The 18,241-nt window shown below is 40.1% G+C and overlaps 2 protein-coding genes and 1 long non-coding RNA gene across 17 annotated transcripts in view; 2 read left to right on the forward strand and 1 right to left on the reverse strand.

Moving 5' to 3' along the window:
• Positions 1-18,241, reverse strand: part of LOC310715101 (sex comb on midleg-like protein 2) — a 45,820-nt gene that overhangs the window by 16,828 nt on the left and 10,751 nt on the right. For 4 of the 15 annotated variants that reach the window (XR_014530231.1, XM_083521309.1, XM_083521310.1 and 1 more), the window contains exons 2-8: positions 16,657-16,782; positions 15,636-15,749; positions 14,091-14,167; positions 13,168-13,402; positions 12,996-13,084; positions 11,922-12,165; positions 285-595 (exon numbers count right to left, since the gene is read on the reverse strand). Coding sequence is in view for 14 of the 15 variants with exons in the window: in XM_083521309.1 (XP_083377435.1) it covers positions 285-595; positions 11,922-12,165; positions 12,996-13,084; positions 13,168-13,402; positions 14,091-14,167; positions 15,636-15,749; positions 16,657-16,687 (1,101 nt within the window). In the remaining variant the exon portion in view is untranslated. The remainder of the gene's footprint in view (positions 1-284; positions 596-11,921; positions 12,166-12,995; positions 13,085-13,167; positions 13,403-14,090; positions 14,168-15,635; positions 15,750-16,656; positions 16,783-18,241) is intronic. The other 11 variants (XM_083521311.1, XM_083521313.1, XM_083521303.1 and 8 more) reach the window with 5 other exon arrangements.
• On the forward strand, positions 4,152-6,473 carry LOC310715112. The gene is made up of 3 exons (XR_014530236.1): positions 4,152-4,372; positions 5,443-5,533; positions 5,927-6,473. It is a non-coding gene; the product is annotated as an uncharacterized lncRNA (long non-coding RNA).
• The window catches only part of LOC310715096 (cyclin-dependent kinase-like 5), an 85,611-nt gene continuing 78,246 nt past the window's right edge, over positions 10,877-18,241 (forward strand). Inside the window, exon 1 of the mRNA XM_083521291.1 lies at positions 10,877-11,281. The gene's annotated coding sequence lies outside the window, so the exon portion shown is untranslated. The remainder of the gene's footprint in view (positions 11,282-18,241) is intronic.

An 18,241-nucleotide genomic window follows, 5' to 3' on the forward strand; every position in this document is an offset into this window, starting at 1 on the left:
TCATGTTTTGCGTTTCTTCCCCCTAACTAAACCAGGAATTAAACAGAACCGTGACTTAAAAACCGAGGTACGTACCAAACCGTGAATTTGAGTACCGTTACACCTGTAATATATTCACAGATTGTGAATAAAACAGAATTCAACAAAGAAAAAAGGATTCCCTGATTCCTGCCAGGCTGCATCTTTTTCCCATCTTATTACCACTTCATGAAAAGAATCTGGTCTAAGAACGACCATTTTCAGCCCTGGTGCATTAAAACCTGCGGCGTATTGCTAAAACTCACCTTGCTGCCTGGTTTGGGTCCTCTCTTCTTGTGAGGCCGAGGAAGGAGTTGTGGGGCGGAATCGGGCACTGACGTACTCATCGGATCCCCCGGACTCTGAGAGCCTGACGATGCAGCCAGCGCCTTGAGCAGGGCGATGGTCTCGCTCTTGGGTCGCCGGCCCCTCACGCCCTTCCTCACGGGCAGCTGGGGCAGCGGTGTTGGCAAGCGGTACGAAGACTGCATGGAGCGCCGGGTCTGCTTGGACGGCGAAGAAGTGAAGGAGGAGGAAGTGGACGATGAAGGTGCGGACAGCGGCTTCAGGAGGGTGACTGCAAAGGAAAAGGATGAGCGCCGATTAGAACGTGGCGCTCTGGGCGGGTTACCACCTCTAAAGACAAGTCAACTCGAAAAGGTGAACATGATTGAGTACATCTCCGTGAAACCTTTCCAAACAGACCACAACCATCAGAATGTCTCGCTAGCCGTTATGTAGAATGCAAGCTGAGTAAGCTCGGTGTGTAGCGGAACCTTCGCGGTTACCACAACATCCTTTAATAATTTGCATGTCATACATGATGGGTTTAAGCTGCTGCTTGTTTCATGACATCACTAACCAAGTTCACACGAAACTCTCCCTGATTCAAGTCTGCAGCCTTAAACAGAATTCTGGGTGGTCAACATGACAGTATATGGACAAAAGTTTGTGGTTCTTGAACACCCCTTTCCACTTGTAGACTCCATTTGCTTGTATAATAACCTCCACTCTTCTGGAAAGATGTTCCACTACATTTTGTGAAGATTCATTCATCCACAAGGGTGTAAGTGAAGTCAGGTTCTGATGTAGGTGAGGTGAGGAGGCCTGGGGTGCAGTTTATGCACCAAAAAAAAAGGTAAAAGCGTCTTAAAATCATGATGTCTGAGGGTGCGAGCAAAATAGAGTGCGACACGAAGCTGTCTATTAGTGGTGTTAGTACAAAAAAATAATACGGGATAAATTGCTGGAACTATCGACTATCGTCAAAAATCCTCACTGATAGTTTTTTCGGGTTGCGTTATACAGACAGGAAAGCGACCTCTAGAGGCGGACTGTTTTTATTTATTTGCAGTGTCAATTTTGGTTTCAGTTTGAATGGATGCCTTTATTTTCCTCAGTTTTTACAAAAAAAAAAAAAAAAGAATATATTCATAGTTATTTAAATTTAATTCAATTCATTTGCAGCTTTACAAACACAAGGTGGTTATAAGGTTGTATAAACGATCAAACTACTAAAATAAAAAGGGAGATTTTTGGTACACTGTGTGTACATTTGGAATCAATTGTTCTCGTAAATAAAACTTGAAATAAAGAGAAATTATTAATGGCGCACAGGAAGCTAATGAAGACGAATATCGGACGAAGAGAGGAAGGAAAGAGCGTCTGGGCTGTTTTCTTGGCGCATTTGCTGCACGAATGAAAAACCCAAGACAAATGCATCCTCATGAAGGTCACAATATGCTAAATACACTGCACAGACAAAAGAACACTGACATACGAGTAAAAAGCTGGCTAGTTTTGTGTGTGTTTGTGTGTGGGCATGTACTGAAGCATGTGTGTGTGTGTGTGTGTGTGTGTGTGTGTGTGTGTGTGCTCTAAATAACTCTCGTATGACTAAATTGGAGGGCAGTATGAGCAAGCAAGATTAAAAGGAACGGAAAAGCCGGGAACGATCTGCCAAAGTCCCTTCGGTACTGCTGGAGCGACATATGGGAATGATCACCGGTCCGCTGCTTCATTTCTCAATGACCCTGTTCCCTTAGGGGTGGGGTGGGGGGTCGGGGGAGGGTTTTGAAGGGGTAGAAACGGTGTGCCGTGTGGTAAATCTGTGGCCTGGATATGACAGCTGTGTGTGTGTGTGTGTGTGTGTAATGAAACAAACAAAATTATTTGAAAATGATGAAGGCAAGACCAAGACAGAGATAAAAGAAAGGGTTGAAAAAAGAAGATGAAAACGCACAGTAAAAGAAAGAGAAAGGAATAAATGCCCGGGGGATGGGGGAATTACTTCGGCTATAATAAATGAATATGCAAAAAGATTTTTATAAAAAAAATAATCAAATCAAGCTGGTGAGTGAAATTCGAACCAAAAATGCAACAGAGATTCGAAAAAATAAATTTGGTAAATAAATGTGGTGAAACTGGAAACACTTCACTTTTTGGACACCTTTTATTTTATTTGCGATCAATAATGAAAAAAATGTGTTTATTTGACTCATATGTTGGAAAAATTCCTACACGTGCGCTCTGTACATGCGGTTTGGAGAACCGGAGATTCTCGAAGACATGTTCATTACACAGAATTACAAATGAGTTCCAACCGGATATGACTTTAATTCGATTCGATGAATTTTTATTTGTAGAGCGCTTTTTAAACATCGTCTCAAAGCAGCTTTAAAGAGAAAGCGGTTATAAAGTTGTATAAAAGAATGTATATGTTTAGTGCCTATAAATTTGTCCCATATAATTGTACGTTTATCCCTAATGAGTGAGCCAGTGGCGACTGTGGTGAAGGAAAAACCCGAGGAAGAAAGCTTGAGAGAGATCAGACTCGGAAGGGAACCTCATCCTCATCTGTGCTCAACTGCAAAACTGTTCATGTAAACTGTGGTCCTAAGCCATTGTAGAAGACTGTTTATAATAATTACAGTCCAAGAGCAGGCGGCTTCTCTTTCAATCGCTGAGTTGTAGAAAGCGGGATGATGAGATACGGCTAAAATCATTGTTCCCTTCATCTCCTATTTTCTAAAGAGGTCATGCCGTGACGTATCGATCTCCTGTTGGTCAGGCATCATGAACCGGGATATGTGGGAAAGTGAAACCTCCTCACGCTGAGCATTTGCACGGATGTGATATCATCGCATCGCATTCTGGGACTAATATTTGCGTCAAAGTCTCGACGACAGAAATGTTTTCTCGTATTAAATCACGCCGTCCTGTGACGTCAGAGCGGGACACGGATGACGGACTTGTCAAAGGAGTACAAAGAACCCGTCAACAAGCACAGCATCAGAACAATTTCTAGAGACCTACTGAACATATCTCAGAGAGGAGTTTTCCCTTCACATGGACAAATACAGTTATTTGTGTATACGTATTTTTTAAAAGAATTTCTTAAGCAAATGAGGGTAGAAGAAGTCCCCAGAAAAAAAAGCATTACAGTGGAGTGCACTGGAGAAATATCTGTACGCCCACACACACACACACACACACACACACACACACACACACACACACACACACAAATGCTTGTGCGTGCATGAGCTTCCAGAAAACGGAACAAAAGCTGAGGAGACTCACCGACCGCAGCCGCACGCGCCAAAACAAGAGGTTTAAACTGGAGAGCACGTCGCACGTGACAACAAAGAGGGACGTCAATCCCACCTGGAGGAAACGAGCGAATAGCGTGAGTGGAGAAAAAGAGAGAGAGAGAAAGAGAGAGAGAGAGAGAGAGCGCAAAAGTGAAAAGGGGAGCCAGCGAGGGACAGTGAACGAGAGGGAGAAAGTGTGAGAAAGCAAGGTAGACAGAAAGAGAGTAGGAGTAGGAGAGATAGATAAAAAGATAGAGAAAGGGGAAAGAAAGAGAGAGAGAGAGAGAGAGAGAGAGAGAGAGAGAGAGAGAGAAAGGATAAAGAGAAGGATAAATAGAGGGAAAAGAAGATATAAAGAAGTATAGATAGATACAGGGAGAAATAGAGAGAGAGAGAGAGAGAGAGAGAGAGAGAGACAGAGCGAGAGAGAGAGAGAGAGAGTGGGGGGGGAGAGAAAGGATAAAGAAAGTAATAGATAGAGTAAGAAGAAGATAGGGAAAGGTAAAGATAGCGATAGATAGAGAGAAAGAGAAAGAGAAGGCGTGAGTGGTGGAATCTGAGAGAATGATAATGAGGCGTGTGGGTGATGAGGAGTGGAGGAGGGGAAATCGGCGTGCGACACGTGCAACACGTGCAGGTGCCTGAGGTAAACAGGTCGGATTCTAAATGGTTCAGCTTCTTTATTTAATAAAACATAAACAAACATAAAACCAAACCAAGCTGAACTTCTTCATTCACTCCAGTAAAGATTCATCTCTCAGGTAACACAGGTAATTAAATCAACACCACATCATCACATTACATAAAATTCAATGTCATTTTTATATTATAACATTGTACAACGCATAATAATTCAGTATAAAATAATGTAATACACACATTTGTATATGTTGTAAAAAAACCTTTACTGTATTTATACATCAGACCCTATAAACCTAACAAACAAGTTACAAGTACCTCTGCTCATCTAAAATTGTAATAATATTATTTTATATTATTTTAATATTATTATGTAATAATATCATTTTAGTAATGAACATTAGGAAATACACATTTATTCTATGTACTAAAAATACTGACTTCTTTAGCACTTAAAAGTGTAGTTAAAAAAAAAAATCATTTTATGTTTGCATCAAAACTTATGCTATGAAATGTAAATTAATATAATAAAATAATTAGTATAGTAAAAATGATAAGTTCTAACTTTAGAATATAAATTATATAATTAAAATTTTTTCTACCTCTAATGTAATACATAAATTATTAGTGTAATGTTCATAAACAGAAACACTAATATATATATATATATATATATATATATATATATATATATATATATATATATATATATATATATATATATATATATATATATACACACAGTATATATGTGCCCGATTTTCCTGATTTTCATTATCGTTTGGTTGAATGATGTGGGATGAACTAAGGAAGAACCTGGTTGCCAATACAGTTCTGACACTCGCTCGCATTCCATTCATTTCACAAACAAACATATACATTGCATAGCTTTACCTTCATTTATTAATAAAATCCATATTCTAATAAGTTTAAAGTGATTTAAGGGGAAATCTTAAAAACATAGCTGACACAAATGTTCTTTTTATTCACTTAAACTCTTACTGCAAATAGAATGAAGTGGATTTTTACTGGGGTACAGGATATCCAGCTGTGTAACGTCTCAAAATTCTATTAAACTGAGCTTTAAATGAATCTCCGGCAGAACTGTCCATGTTTAAAATCACTCACTGGGAAGTAAAAAAGGCGAATCTTTAATATGTTTCAAGGCCTGAGATATTTTTCCCCCCCTCAGCAAAATTCCAGTGAAGGCCAAACAGCCCTCCTGAAAGCTTGGGTTCGTCCTCTCGCTCAGTGTCGCAGCAGACCGTAAAATGGTGCTTAATGTGAGTTACAGCTGCAGTGATGTGCTTCAACCCCGACTATACACACACACACTTACTGAGGAGACTCACATCCTGTCAAACACACTCCTCCTCCTCTACTTCGTCAGCTTTAGTTCCCCTCCATCTTTACTTTACTGTTTGATTTACCTCAAAAAGCCTATTTGCAGTTCCTCTTTTCCCCTTCCTTTGTGCTTTTTTTTGGACACACACACACACACACACACACACACACACACACACACACACACACACACACACACACACACACAATCTCTCTCTATGTTCATAAAAAGCAGCAGGTCACACATCCACATGATGATATTTGAAAAATCTATATAATATTAGTAGTAAATATTTCTGAAAATGACACCATTTTGTTTTTCCTTTGAACAGTCTCATCATCTGAGGTAAAAGTCACTTGCATCTATCATCATCGTCATCATCTCTTCACGCCACCGACTTTGCTTCATGCTAACACACATTTATTTAATCTTTCACATGTTTGTTTGACCATTCAATTTGTGTCTTTTGGTTTGTCTTTTCATTCTTTGGTTGTTGTTCGGTTTCACCCACAATATGACCACCACGTTTTGTGTTTTAATTGTGGTATATAAACGAATGGGACTGCTTTCTGCACCGTAGCATTGCAAAGAATCAGATCACACATCCACATAATGAAATTGGGAAATTCTGTACAATATTTTACTTATTGCTGGAAATGGAGCCATTTTATGTTTATGAAAACAACAACAAAAAAAAAACCCTGAAAGCTACAATGCTTCAGGACAAAATTTTAAGGTCATCCACACCAGTCAAGACTCATCATCTGAGGTAAAAATCGCTCGCATCTTTTCAAACAGGAGCATCATCATCATCATCATCATCATCATCATCATCATCATCATCTTTTCACTAATATTGCTTCATGCTAACACATTTGTTCGCTTATTCACGTTTCTTTCTATATTGGTTTAAAAAACATAGGTTTGTAGACTTTGAAATTCCGTATAATATATCACATATTGGTGAAAATGGCGCCATTTCATGTTTTTTCCTTCACACACAATTTTAAAAAAGCGACAAAAACAACTCTGAAAGATACAAGGCTTTATAACAAATGGTTAAACAGTCATCCACACCAGTCTTGACTCATCATCTGAGGTAAAAAATTTCTAAAACACAAGCCTCATCATCATCATCTCTTCAGGCTACTGACATCGATCATGCTAACACACATTCATTCAGTCATTTACATATTTAGTCGTTTTTATGTCCACTGTCTCAGGAATATGTGAGAGTCTTTTTAATGTCAGTAGCATTGCAAAGCAGCAGGTCACATATCTAGTCCAGTCTAGTCTCATCATCTGAGGTAAAAGGCACTCGCATCTTATAAAACACGAGCCTCATCATCATCATCATCATCTCTTCAGCCACTGACATTGCTTCATGCTAACACACATTCATTTGCTCACACATTTGTTTCTTCTTCTTCTTCCGGCTTCTCTTATTAGGGGTCGCCACAGCGGATCATCCGACTCCCATACCCCCTGTCCTCTACATCTGTCTTCCCTCCTGGTGGCTCCATCCTCAGCATTCTCCTACCGATATACCTCAAGTCTGCACATGTCCAAACCATCTCAATCTCACCTCCCTTACCTTGTCTCCAAAACGTCCTACATGCGCTGTCCCTCTAATAAACTCGTTTCTAATCCTGTCCATTGTCGTCGCTCCCAACGAACATCTCAACATCTTCAGCTCTGCTACCTCCAGCTCCACCTCTTGTCTTTTACTCAATGCCTCTGTCTCTAAACCAACATTTGTTTCTAAATTGGTTGAATATATTGGTTTATAGACCAATAAAATTATACAGCTATGTCCATTAAAAACAAAGTAGACGTTTTCAGGTCCGCTGTCTCAGCGATGTGAGAGTCTTTTTAAATCTGTCGCATTGCATTTTACGTCTTTTGTTTTGTCTTGTCGTTCTTTGTTTTGGGTTTTAATTGTAGTATATGTATGTATTGATACTGTATGTAAATACGAGGAGTGAAATTGTAAACAAATCACATGGTCACATGGTTATAAGGTAAAAAGCGTATTTATTTACCCAGTAGAACAAGTGTGAGGAATGAAACCTAAGTAAAACCAATTCCACATGGTATTCATGTTTTTATTCATGTGAAACGCCACATTTCAGTCAAAACACTGCGTTTCTGGCTTTTTTTTTTTTCTCTCCAAAATTGCACCACAGCAACATCTGGCTGGTTTATTCAGACCGCCTCGGATATACAAACAACTGACCAATTATACGCAGATGCCCAGAAAACTCCATTAAAATATACAACGATCTATAAAAGCAAAGGCTGATGATACACAGAGCAAAACGTTCTCTTGCTGTATTCAGACAAAAAGACAGAAAGAAAAAAAAAAAGGGGTGAAAAAAAAAAAAACGTTCAGCCGAGTAAGCCACGATGACCGCAGCTACGCTAATCCATCATAATAACCTTCTTAGGAAGCTGAGCCTGTATAATTAAATCGTGTTCATTCGCAGTGGAAAGGAGGTACAAATAATAACGTGGCGAACGGAAAAAGCACGACTGACTGACAGCCGAGGAGCCGAGCATGTTCTGGATTTTATTCTTCGCCTCAGCTCAATGGAGCTACTTTTCCAATTAACTTCCATTACGTTACATAATCCCGTCTAACGTTTCATTAAAATCGTTGAATCTGTCACAATCCGCTCTCGAGATTAAGATATGACATCCTTAGGGCATGTTGCCATAGTAAGCTCTATCTCACAAAAGTGCATGAGATGGGATGGATTTCGGAACGCAATTCGGGAAAAACAGAACATCCGGATATATCGAAAATGAAAGATGTGACTATGGACTGAGCAGAAAAGTAGAAACAGCAAAAACGTTTTTTGATTTATTGATGCCAAAGTCGTTAAAAGACGTACCGTCTACATGACCAGCAAATAAAAACAACCACGAGTGCAGTTCCTTGATTTCTCGGGAATGTTGTGAAAAAAGACAAAATGCTGATATTTTTTACGTGGCACATCCTATGTAGTTTTCTATTTATATATTCGATCTTTTTCAGTGATGTTTATCTAGATTTTATGTCTTTTGTCTTATCTGGACACCTGAGCATATGGTGCTTCTTCTTGAGAATATAATAACCTCCACTCTTCTGAGAAGACGTTCCACTAGATTTTGAGGTGATTTCTGCTCATTCAGCCACTAGGGTTAGTAAAATCCAGGTTCTGATGTAGGTGAGGTGAGGAAGCCTGGGGGTGCAGATCAAAAAGAGTCCCCTCACACAGCAATACAGCGTTTGCAGCGTTCCTGCCACTTCTGGAAAATGTTCTGGAAGTCTTCTTTTTTCGATTCGTGCCGGATCTCCGCAGGGATCTGGATCTTCATCTTCGGGAAGTGGACAAAGGGCCAAATATGGTGGGTAGGGTGAGTGCGAAAGTGAGATCATGTGGATTGCTCTCTGACGATCGTCTTGCACAAGTTTGCACGGTTTCGAAATTTTCAGGCGTCAGCTCGGTCTTCCTGATCTCTCTGCGACTTCCGGTGATGTTCTTCCGCTCTCGAGGCGCGCTTGCCGCTCGAAACACCTCGAACGACTCGTTGCATCGCCGCACATCAAACGTATGCCGCGTCAACAGATTTGCCCAGTGTCGTGCAGGATTTCACGTTTGCGCTTCGTTCTAACTTGCTGTCTGTGATAAAATAGCAGCCGTGGTAACGCACGTGGTCAGAAGAACACCAACCAGCAAGATTAGTCTCGAAATGTTTTGGGACCAACTCGTATCTTCATGGAGCTGGCGTTGAGCACAGGGGAACTGTCATGCTGGAACAGGTTTGGGTCTCCTAGTTTAAAATGTCATGCAACCACATCCAAGCGCATCCTATACAACTGGGTTCTTCCAACAGTTTGGTGAGGAACCACATACGGATGGAAAATGCAGGTGTTCCAATAATTTTCTCCAAATAGTGTATTATAAATCTAACATTCCAACCATTCCATTAATAAAAACAATCCAATCCAAACAGGGCTATACCCTCAAGTCTTTTTTATATGCGGATGTGTCTTTATGCTCTGCTCAAATTTGGATGTTTATGCTGCAAACCGTACATGAAGAATTGTGTTGGAAAAATAATGGCACCCTACATGTAATGAAACTGAATTAGTGGCTCACAAACAGGTTTCAGAATGGCGCATTATTTCATTGGCAAAAAAATCTTTAAAAAAGGCGAATGATAAACGTACTCACGGGTTGTGCGTTTGCTGTCGGGTCGAATATAGCTGGAACTTCCTTCTCCTAGTCCTTATCCTGCCCTGCATTGTGCTTTATGGTAATCACTGTATAATGGCTGCTATTGTTATTGATTTGAATGAAGTCGTGCTGCCTCCTAGTGGTTATTCATGAGCTTTGCTGGATGGGTACGTGTGATAAAAATGTATTTTTTTTTTAGGTGTATTTCAGATCTTCACTTTGTGTGGCTGAGATTTGAACTCACGACCTTCGGAGCCAAAGTCGAATGCCTTAAACGCCAAGATACCACATTCGAACCCGTCTCCTTTCATACATCATATCTAGCAGTAGCATCGATATTAACTTTATAAAATGGCACAGATTTTCTGTGCATGTTCTCAGAGCATTACGTTTTTTTTTCCTGGAGATTTGAAATGAAAACAAATTGTGTGTATTTGTGAAAATTGTACAAATTTTTGAAAGAAATCGCAAAATTTTATTGAGCCGTTTGGGCCGACTTTTCCTTGCGATGTCAAATTTTCCTTGAAAAGTCTGTCTCCTAAGTGTCCCTCCGCAGTGTATCTGTGACCAAAACGATTTCTTCTCCTCAAGTATATTTGAACTTGAGAAGTTTGCTAGATCCTGTTTGCGCACTCTGACCATTCAATCAGAGGACGTGAAAATGCTGACGTGATCGGACGCCTTCTAGAGGGTCTCGGAGTAAGCAACTCGCAAGCTGATTGGTTAAACCAACAGCCTCAAGCAACATGGATTGTGTCCTACAGGACACCTGTAGTTTTCACTGTGGAGGGTAAAGGCACACAGATTCCTTTGACCCCGATGACATGTGACGTGACGGCTGAAATCTGATTGGACAGAAACTCCTGAGCAGCAGCGCAACTGAAAGAAATGCTATGAAATGAAGTCTGGGAATAAATCAATACATATTCATGGACAAAAAATATATTAAAACCTAAGTTAGTGATTCTGATACTGTTTTTAAAACCTTTCAAACCCTTTTATTGAGGTAATTATATTTATATATTATTTATCTGCTTACATTTTATATATATTTATTTTCTTCTATTATTTACAGTTGAATTCTCAAATTCGATCAGATCATTGCTATAATATTTTTTATTATTGCTTAATTTCAAATTAAAGGTTTATATTAATGCCATGTTAATTGTTCCAACGCATTAGCGTTTCCATAGCAACGACTCATTCACAGAAAATTTGATAGTCCTGCTTGGATTCAACTTTTTTTTTTTTTTTTCTTTCTATGTGTTTCCCTGTTTTCCCCACAAGATGTCACCATCGTGCCCCTGTGTCCTTTAATGACATACCTATTGTTTCCACCTGTGTCCCGTTAGCGCCAGGTGCATTTCATTTCCTCTTTTGCTTCAGGCTTAACAGTTAAAGTTGTGCTCTCCATTTCCTTGGTCCATATTTGGGTTCTCCTGCATTTTCTTGTGTTTCCCAGGGTAAGTCCTTGTTTCTGAACGAATTATTTTTTTCCTTGCTTTGTCTGTGCCTTTTCCCTTTCAAGTTGTGGGCTTTCTTTTGCTCTGATTTTGGATTTTCTGGACATTAAAAACTCGGTCTGTCTCGGCATTTGGGTTCACAAACACGCCTGTGATGAACTTCTAGAGCGCCTGGGTCTCACCAGGTAAACCCTGGTTTGAGCCCACATTTCCAACAATAACGTTAGAACTTCCACAGCATTGCCCGTAACGAACGTTTTATTATAAAGAAATGAAGGAGGGATTTAAAAATAAAATCAGGGTCGTAGCAGATTTGCCTCAAGCCACATTACACCACCTGGATTTGTGATTTGGTCATGTAAAGTGGTAGCTCAACGTTTAAGGTTCTGGGTTACAGATCGAAAAATGGAGATTTCAGGCAAAATATTGCCACGGTGCAACTCTTAGCCCTTGAGCAAGGCCCTTAACCTTTTGTGCTCCAGTTACGCTGTACCATGGCTTCCTAGCCTCCTCCTAACTAATCTGAAATACTGTACTGAGATTCCTGGTATAAACAGTCTGGCAGAGTTCAATCCCCCCCCCACCGCTACGTCCGTAACATCGCAACATGCTGATGGTAATGAACAGATTTTGGACTCACTGCTGTTCCCAGGCGGCTGAAGGCTGTGTTTGGTCACCCCACACCAGCCCACAGGAAAGATGTCTCTGGAATCGTATCGGCACCAGTAATCGAACGCTCCCCTCCAGCCATCGAACATCACAAACACCTCTTCGCCTCTGACCTCGCCGATGGTGGCGGGGCAGATGAGATAAGGGTTCTTCTTGTCCACCGCTTCGAGCTTCATGCCTGGCTTGAAACTGTTTTGTGAGGGCCTCTGAGGTTCCTATGAAAAAGATCCGCGCAGAAACGTACCATTATACATTGATTAAATAGCAATTGGTTCCATGAAACAAAGAGCAGAGAATTAGAGATCTACTTATAAACAAGTCTGCGAAAGAGTTTCATAACAAAATGATATTTTTTGGAGTCGGTTCTTTTATGTTCTTAAACTCGCCTCGCTTCTATAATTATTGAATCGCACGTGCCGCATTTCGACGCGTTGCCAACAATTTTGATTCGATTCAACACAATGCAATAAAATACAATACGATGCAGTGGGAAAAAATACAAATCTATTAATTCGGTATGGTGCTGATGAGTCGCTTTTATTTCTTTGCTTCAGACAGACAGCAAATAATCAATTTACTTAAGTGCACACATACACACACACACACGCCTTTGTAGTGCAAAAAAAAAAAAAGGGATTAAAAGCAGGAAGATGCAGCTCTACCTCTGCCATGTTAATCTGTACGCCTCGGCCTCCGTAGTGTAGTGATACGTCATTCACGTAGCAGCAGCGGTGCTGAGAGAACGCGCTCGAGACCGGTTTTAGTGACGAGAAATCGATCGGTCACAATTTAGTCATTTTCGAAATAATAAAAGTAGAGCGTGTCTACTAACAATTATAAATAATTAAATAATTTTTAGCGATTTAAATATGTTCAAAACGATGCATTGGGAAACGAAACTTGATCCCGGATGCACCAATGCGACTCGCTGATTCTTACTATCCACAATGCGTACACTCATCGCATCCATTAACACGCATGTAAGAGTCGTTTCTTTGAGAAAAAATCACACCTGATATTTAGATATTTCTGAAGAACGCGGTACCTTTTTGAACGCCGATGCTGGAGCCATTTCTGCCCCGTTCAGAGTCCTCAATAAAAACATGGGCCATGAGGAGGCGTTCATCCTGAACCCTGGAGAACAATAAAGAAATGCGGCATTAAACGAAGTATATATGCGTTCTAAATAAAGAGGCGTGACATAGCGGTTGTTGTACCCAGAGGGGGCTGCAGCATGTCTCCATTCTTCTCGCACGTCCCTATTGGCTGGATGTCCGAGGAATCGACCAGTCTCCAGAAGTCGTTGGTGTTGTCGCTGCCATCCAGGCGTAGGCGGAGCCTGATGCCCGTTATGCCCATCACTGTGGCGATGCAAACGGAGGTGGAGTTACGGGGGTCGCGAGCCTCCAGCTTCATCCCGGGCTTGAAGTCATTTGATGGAGGGATGCGAGACTACAAAAGACACAGGTTTGTAATGTACGATTTAAATTGTATACGCTATTGTTGCCATAGTGATGCGAGAAATGTGTCTTGTTCTTTTTTTTTTTTTTTTTTACTGTTGGGTCACAATAAAATGTTTTCATTCAAATTCCTGCATGCTTCCAAAGAAATTCCGGTTCATTCTGAATGCTTTGGAAGAAATTCTATCCAATCCAAGCATGATTCTGAAGTTTTTTTCAATCCCACATCCTTATGGAAAAAATCTGATCGCTCCCGCATGCTTCCAAAGGAAGTCCAGAAAAATCCTGACAAATCTAACATGCTCCTGTAGAAATTCCGATAAATTCTAGATGCTTTTGAAGAAATCCTGACTGACTAAACAGCCGCCCCCCCCCCCCCCCCAATCCCACATGCTTCTGTATAAATTCTGATAGATTCTGCAGGAAGACATTCCAACCAATCCTGAATGCTTTCACAGGAATTCTGACCAATCCTGTATGCTTAAAAACAACCTTTGATCATTCCTGCATCCCTTTGATCTGTGATCTTCCAGTCCCACCGCTAAAAGTTGTACAGGAACGTCTGCGCTCCATTCAAATGATTTGTTTAAGTAAAACAGTTTTATGGTGGAAAAAAAATATATAACCCAGACGGTCTGGTGTGTGTGTGTGTGTGTGTGTGTGTGTGATTATTTTCTCACCTGTCTGAAGCAGCTGGGAGAGGCAGGTGTGGACGACGTCTCCTTCAGATAATCTTCCCATAAGAATGACTCGGGGGCTACACAGCAAACACACACACACACACACACACACACACACAATCCAAATTTACAACTCTGTTTGCTGAAAGCTTACACTAGAGGGCGCTCTTTTAGCTGACAATGAAGATAAGATATACCTTTATATCGTATACATATTTTATATACAATATAACTTTGAAAACAAACATTCTCGATGACTCGATGTATCTTAATTCCACTAGTCGTTGCATTCTGTTGTATTCTGTTTTCAATCTGAAAGCAGCTACAACATATACAGATATTTCATTCAAATTTATGCCATGAGCTTGTATTTCGAATTCGGTCCCCGTTATCGGCTTCTGTTCCGTCATTGGTGTGTTACTGTACCGTGTTCACCTGTACAATGTTTCCCAAATGAGTTAATCTGTTCACACACGTTTCCATCCCTACGTGCAACATTTTTCAGTCCAAGCCTCGCTTCCCAATAAAGGTTGATTGACTGCCGTGGATTTTACCGATACCAATAGCTAGGTTGGATCGTACTTTCCCATAACAGATTAATCAAACACTTTTTTTTATACTTAAAAAAATTAAAAATAAATGTATACCAGTTTAAAAAAAAACAAAAAAAAACACACAATGTAAAAACAGTATTGAACTTTATTACAGAACAAAAAAAAGTACTGAATCATGAAAAATGCTAAATAAAATAAAAATAAATATTAATTATATGAACAAATAAATATAGTATAGTGCTCTCCGTGCAGCACACAGTCTCACATTTGGGGGAAAAAAAACATGTAATTGATTCAGAGGTTGGCATCAAAATGACTGAAGACCTTTTCCGCCACACTTGCAATGAACGCAACCCGGAAAAACTATCCATATTGATTTTTATTGGTGCCGATTCATCAGGAAAGTCGAGGAATTGTTTGACCTCTACCTCCCAGTGCTTTGTTTCCTGATTCTTTGTTAATTAGTTCGCTCGTCTTTCAACCACGGTCCATTAGATTTGTTCTAACAAACGACAACGTGATTTAATCCTAATAAATGAATATGGTGTGAGTAAGGACTAAGCTTCTTAACTTTTCAGAATGCGAAGTACAGGGATGCAAATGTTTACAAATGTTTCGGGTTTGGCAAGAAATTTTTGGAAAACGTTTGCCAATGTTTAACGGGAGAGCGTTTTTTGTGAGTGCAGTTGCCTGCAGCTCCTTACTTGATTTATGTGTCTCTTGCTAACGGATTTAGTTTGAGAACATAAAGGGAGGAACAAATGAAACACACATTTTTTTTTCTTTTTCGGTTCCGAAAAATTTTTTTTTTCCTGGTCGAAATTGTTAAGCAAAGTGCGGAAAAAGCCCCGGAAAAAACGCCGCAACATTACAATACATGTTACCATTTATAAAGAGAGATCTTTCAACCTGCTCCAGGAAGCAGGTGAACTATAAAAGACTTACAATCAAGCTGCAGGTGTATGAGGTGGATTTTAAATCGCTCTCTCACCTCTCTCAACATGACTAGTAATGAATAGTTGAGATGCGTCATCTTTACCAGGTGCAGGTCCTGTGCTGACAGGAGGACTCCTGCCTGCCTTCTCCTTCTTACTCTCCTTCTGATCTGGAGGACCAAAAAAAAAATAAAGCCTTAAACACACAATCGATGGTGATACTTTAAATGCTCAAAGGCGGCCAAATCATTATTACCGTATAAGGCTAAAAATAAGCTTTAATGTGTTTTATATGGCTTACAACTGTCTGTCTGTCTGTCTGTCTGTCTGTCTGTCTGTCTGTGGGTGCATCTGGAAAGGATTCACAGCGTTCACTTTTTCCACATTTTATGTTACAGCTTTATTCCAAAATGGATTAAATTCACTCAAACTCGCCACAACACCCGTGGCCTTATTTGCGCTAATTTATTATTATATTTGCATCATTTATTATTTATGAAGTAGTTAAGAAGGTTTCGGTCTCATGATAATTGTAATAGATATCAGCGTTTACCTCATTATCATTCTATCAATAGATCAGTGTGCTGAGTCACGTGATTCACATGAGTCTTGTGACAAAAGTGATAATATGAACATTATAGCCGTAATAAATCATAGTACTTTGGATACTTGAGTAAATTTCAAGGTTAAAAACGTTTGTACTTTTACACAAGTGAAAGTTTAAAGGGACACTTTTACTGGTGTAACGTTTTCTGGTGGTTCTGCGCTACAAGCCCCTCTTCCATTCACCTGCTGTACTTGCACTTGATCTTATTTAAGAACAAAGCAACATCTTAAATGCAACCTTTTCATTTGGAGTATTTCGTTCGTTTTGCCTTCATTTTCAGTCGTTGAAAGTATTTTCGGGGCCGCTGAACAAAACTAAAACACAGACCTGTTTAAACACCGGCTTGTGTATTCAGGTCGGGAAAGTTTCACAGAAATCGCTTTGTCCAGATTTAATCTACGAGGTGTGTGAAGTGATGCTGATGGCCTGATGTGTTTAAATGTCAGTGTGTTCCAGGATTGTGGTTTCACCTTTCAGGGCTGTCCTTCCCATGCTGTTCATTGGCTACCGGAGCTCCACAACACTGCTACACCGTTACAAAACACACACACACACACACACACACACACACACACACACACACTTGGGCTCCTGACCTGTGAGAGAGAGAGAGAGAGAGAGAGAGAGAGAGAGAGAGAGAGAGAGAGAGAGAGAGAGAGAGAGAGAGAGAGAAAATGAGATTGATCAGGTGACAGAAAAAGTAGTTCCACACAGACAGCCATCAGCTTCCTGTCTTTAATCTGGTACAGGAACGTGACGAGTGCAGACGCCTCTCGCTGCGGTGACAGCGCGCTAATGCAAAAAACACGAGAGAGCGCCTGGTTCGATTCCGCACGAGATGCCGAGGCCTGGAGAATTTGCCTGCGAGCCACGTGAACGCCTGCGGTTTTATCGCTGGGAACATCAGAGACGCTCGGACGAAACCGTGGTCTGTTAGAGTGCTCGTTTCCAGCATGAGCACTCGAGTCATTATAACGTATGGAGCAAACGGCCTAGCAGGACGAGAGAGACCAAATATATACAAATTTCAATTGTAAATAATCCCAGCGTAATTCATTGGCAAAGGGACGGCTTTATGCCTACAATCCCTGTTTGAGCTCTGTTTTCTTATAGAACTACTACAACATGGAACTAACCAGTCGTGTCAAATACAATCGATTATTTGCACGATTTTTTGATTATTGTAAAAAAAAAAAAAAACTTACATAACACAAAAAAAAAAGAGACAACACCAGCGCTAAGGTCAGAGTTGAAAGGAACATTTACACCACAGGGTGTAACCACATGGGCTAATGAGGGCTAACAAGCAACAGGTGAGAGTGAAACAAAAACCACCCTGGATACGGGGGAAGGAAAAACCGGACGTATTGAACATATTAGGAATGTACAAAGAGAAAAAAACGAGGGGGAGAAATTGAGACGAGCCTAAATCGAGATGCATTTGCCTCGTCCTTAGTATCAGCCTGGTCAGGGTGGTGCTCATTACTGTTACAGTGATTTCAATGATTAAATTCAGGATTAAATTCAATATCAGTGGCAGGACGATACCGGGAAAAAAGATCGAATATAACCGACAGCAAAGATTGGATTTGAAAATAAATGGAAATATTCACATAGAAATAGATTTCTTTATTATATTTATAATATATGTGCTTTAAATAAGAAAATCTGCTCCTACCTTCTACTCCTGTAGATTGTGGTGATACGATAAGTATCACGATACTGCGGTTGCGATACGATATGTTGCGATTCTGTAAGCGAGGCGATGTATTGGGGTGGTTCTTATTTTAAGAATAGGATACGATTTTAGGAAATCTGTCATTAAGAACGCAGCACCATATGCAAACTTTGGCAAATTAGTATCATTGTACCCAACATGGTAATAAAAATATTTTTGCATATGTTTAAAAAATATATATAGTTGTTAAAGAGACCTAATATGAAGTGGGATTGAGGATTGATAATGATTTATTGTATAATATTTTAAGTATTACCATTAACTAGTAGCATGATCTGAGCGCTAACTAGTGTTTTACACATAAAAGCTAAAAAAAA

The sequence above is a fragment of the Silurus aristotelis genome (genome assembly GCF_946808225.1).
Source record: "Silurus aristotelis genome assembly, chromosome: 19".
Lineage (NCBI taxonomy): Eukaryota > Metazoa > Chordata > Actinopteri > Siluriformes > Siluridae > Silurus > Silurus aristotelis.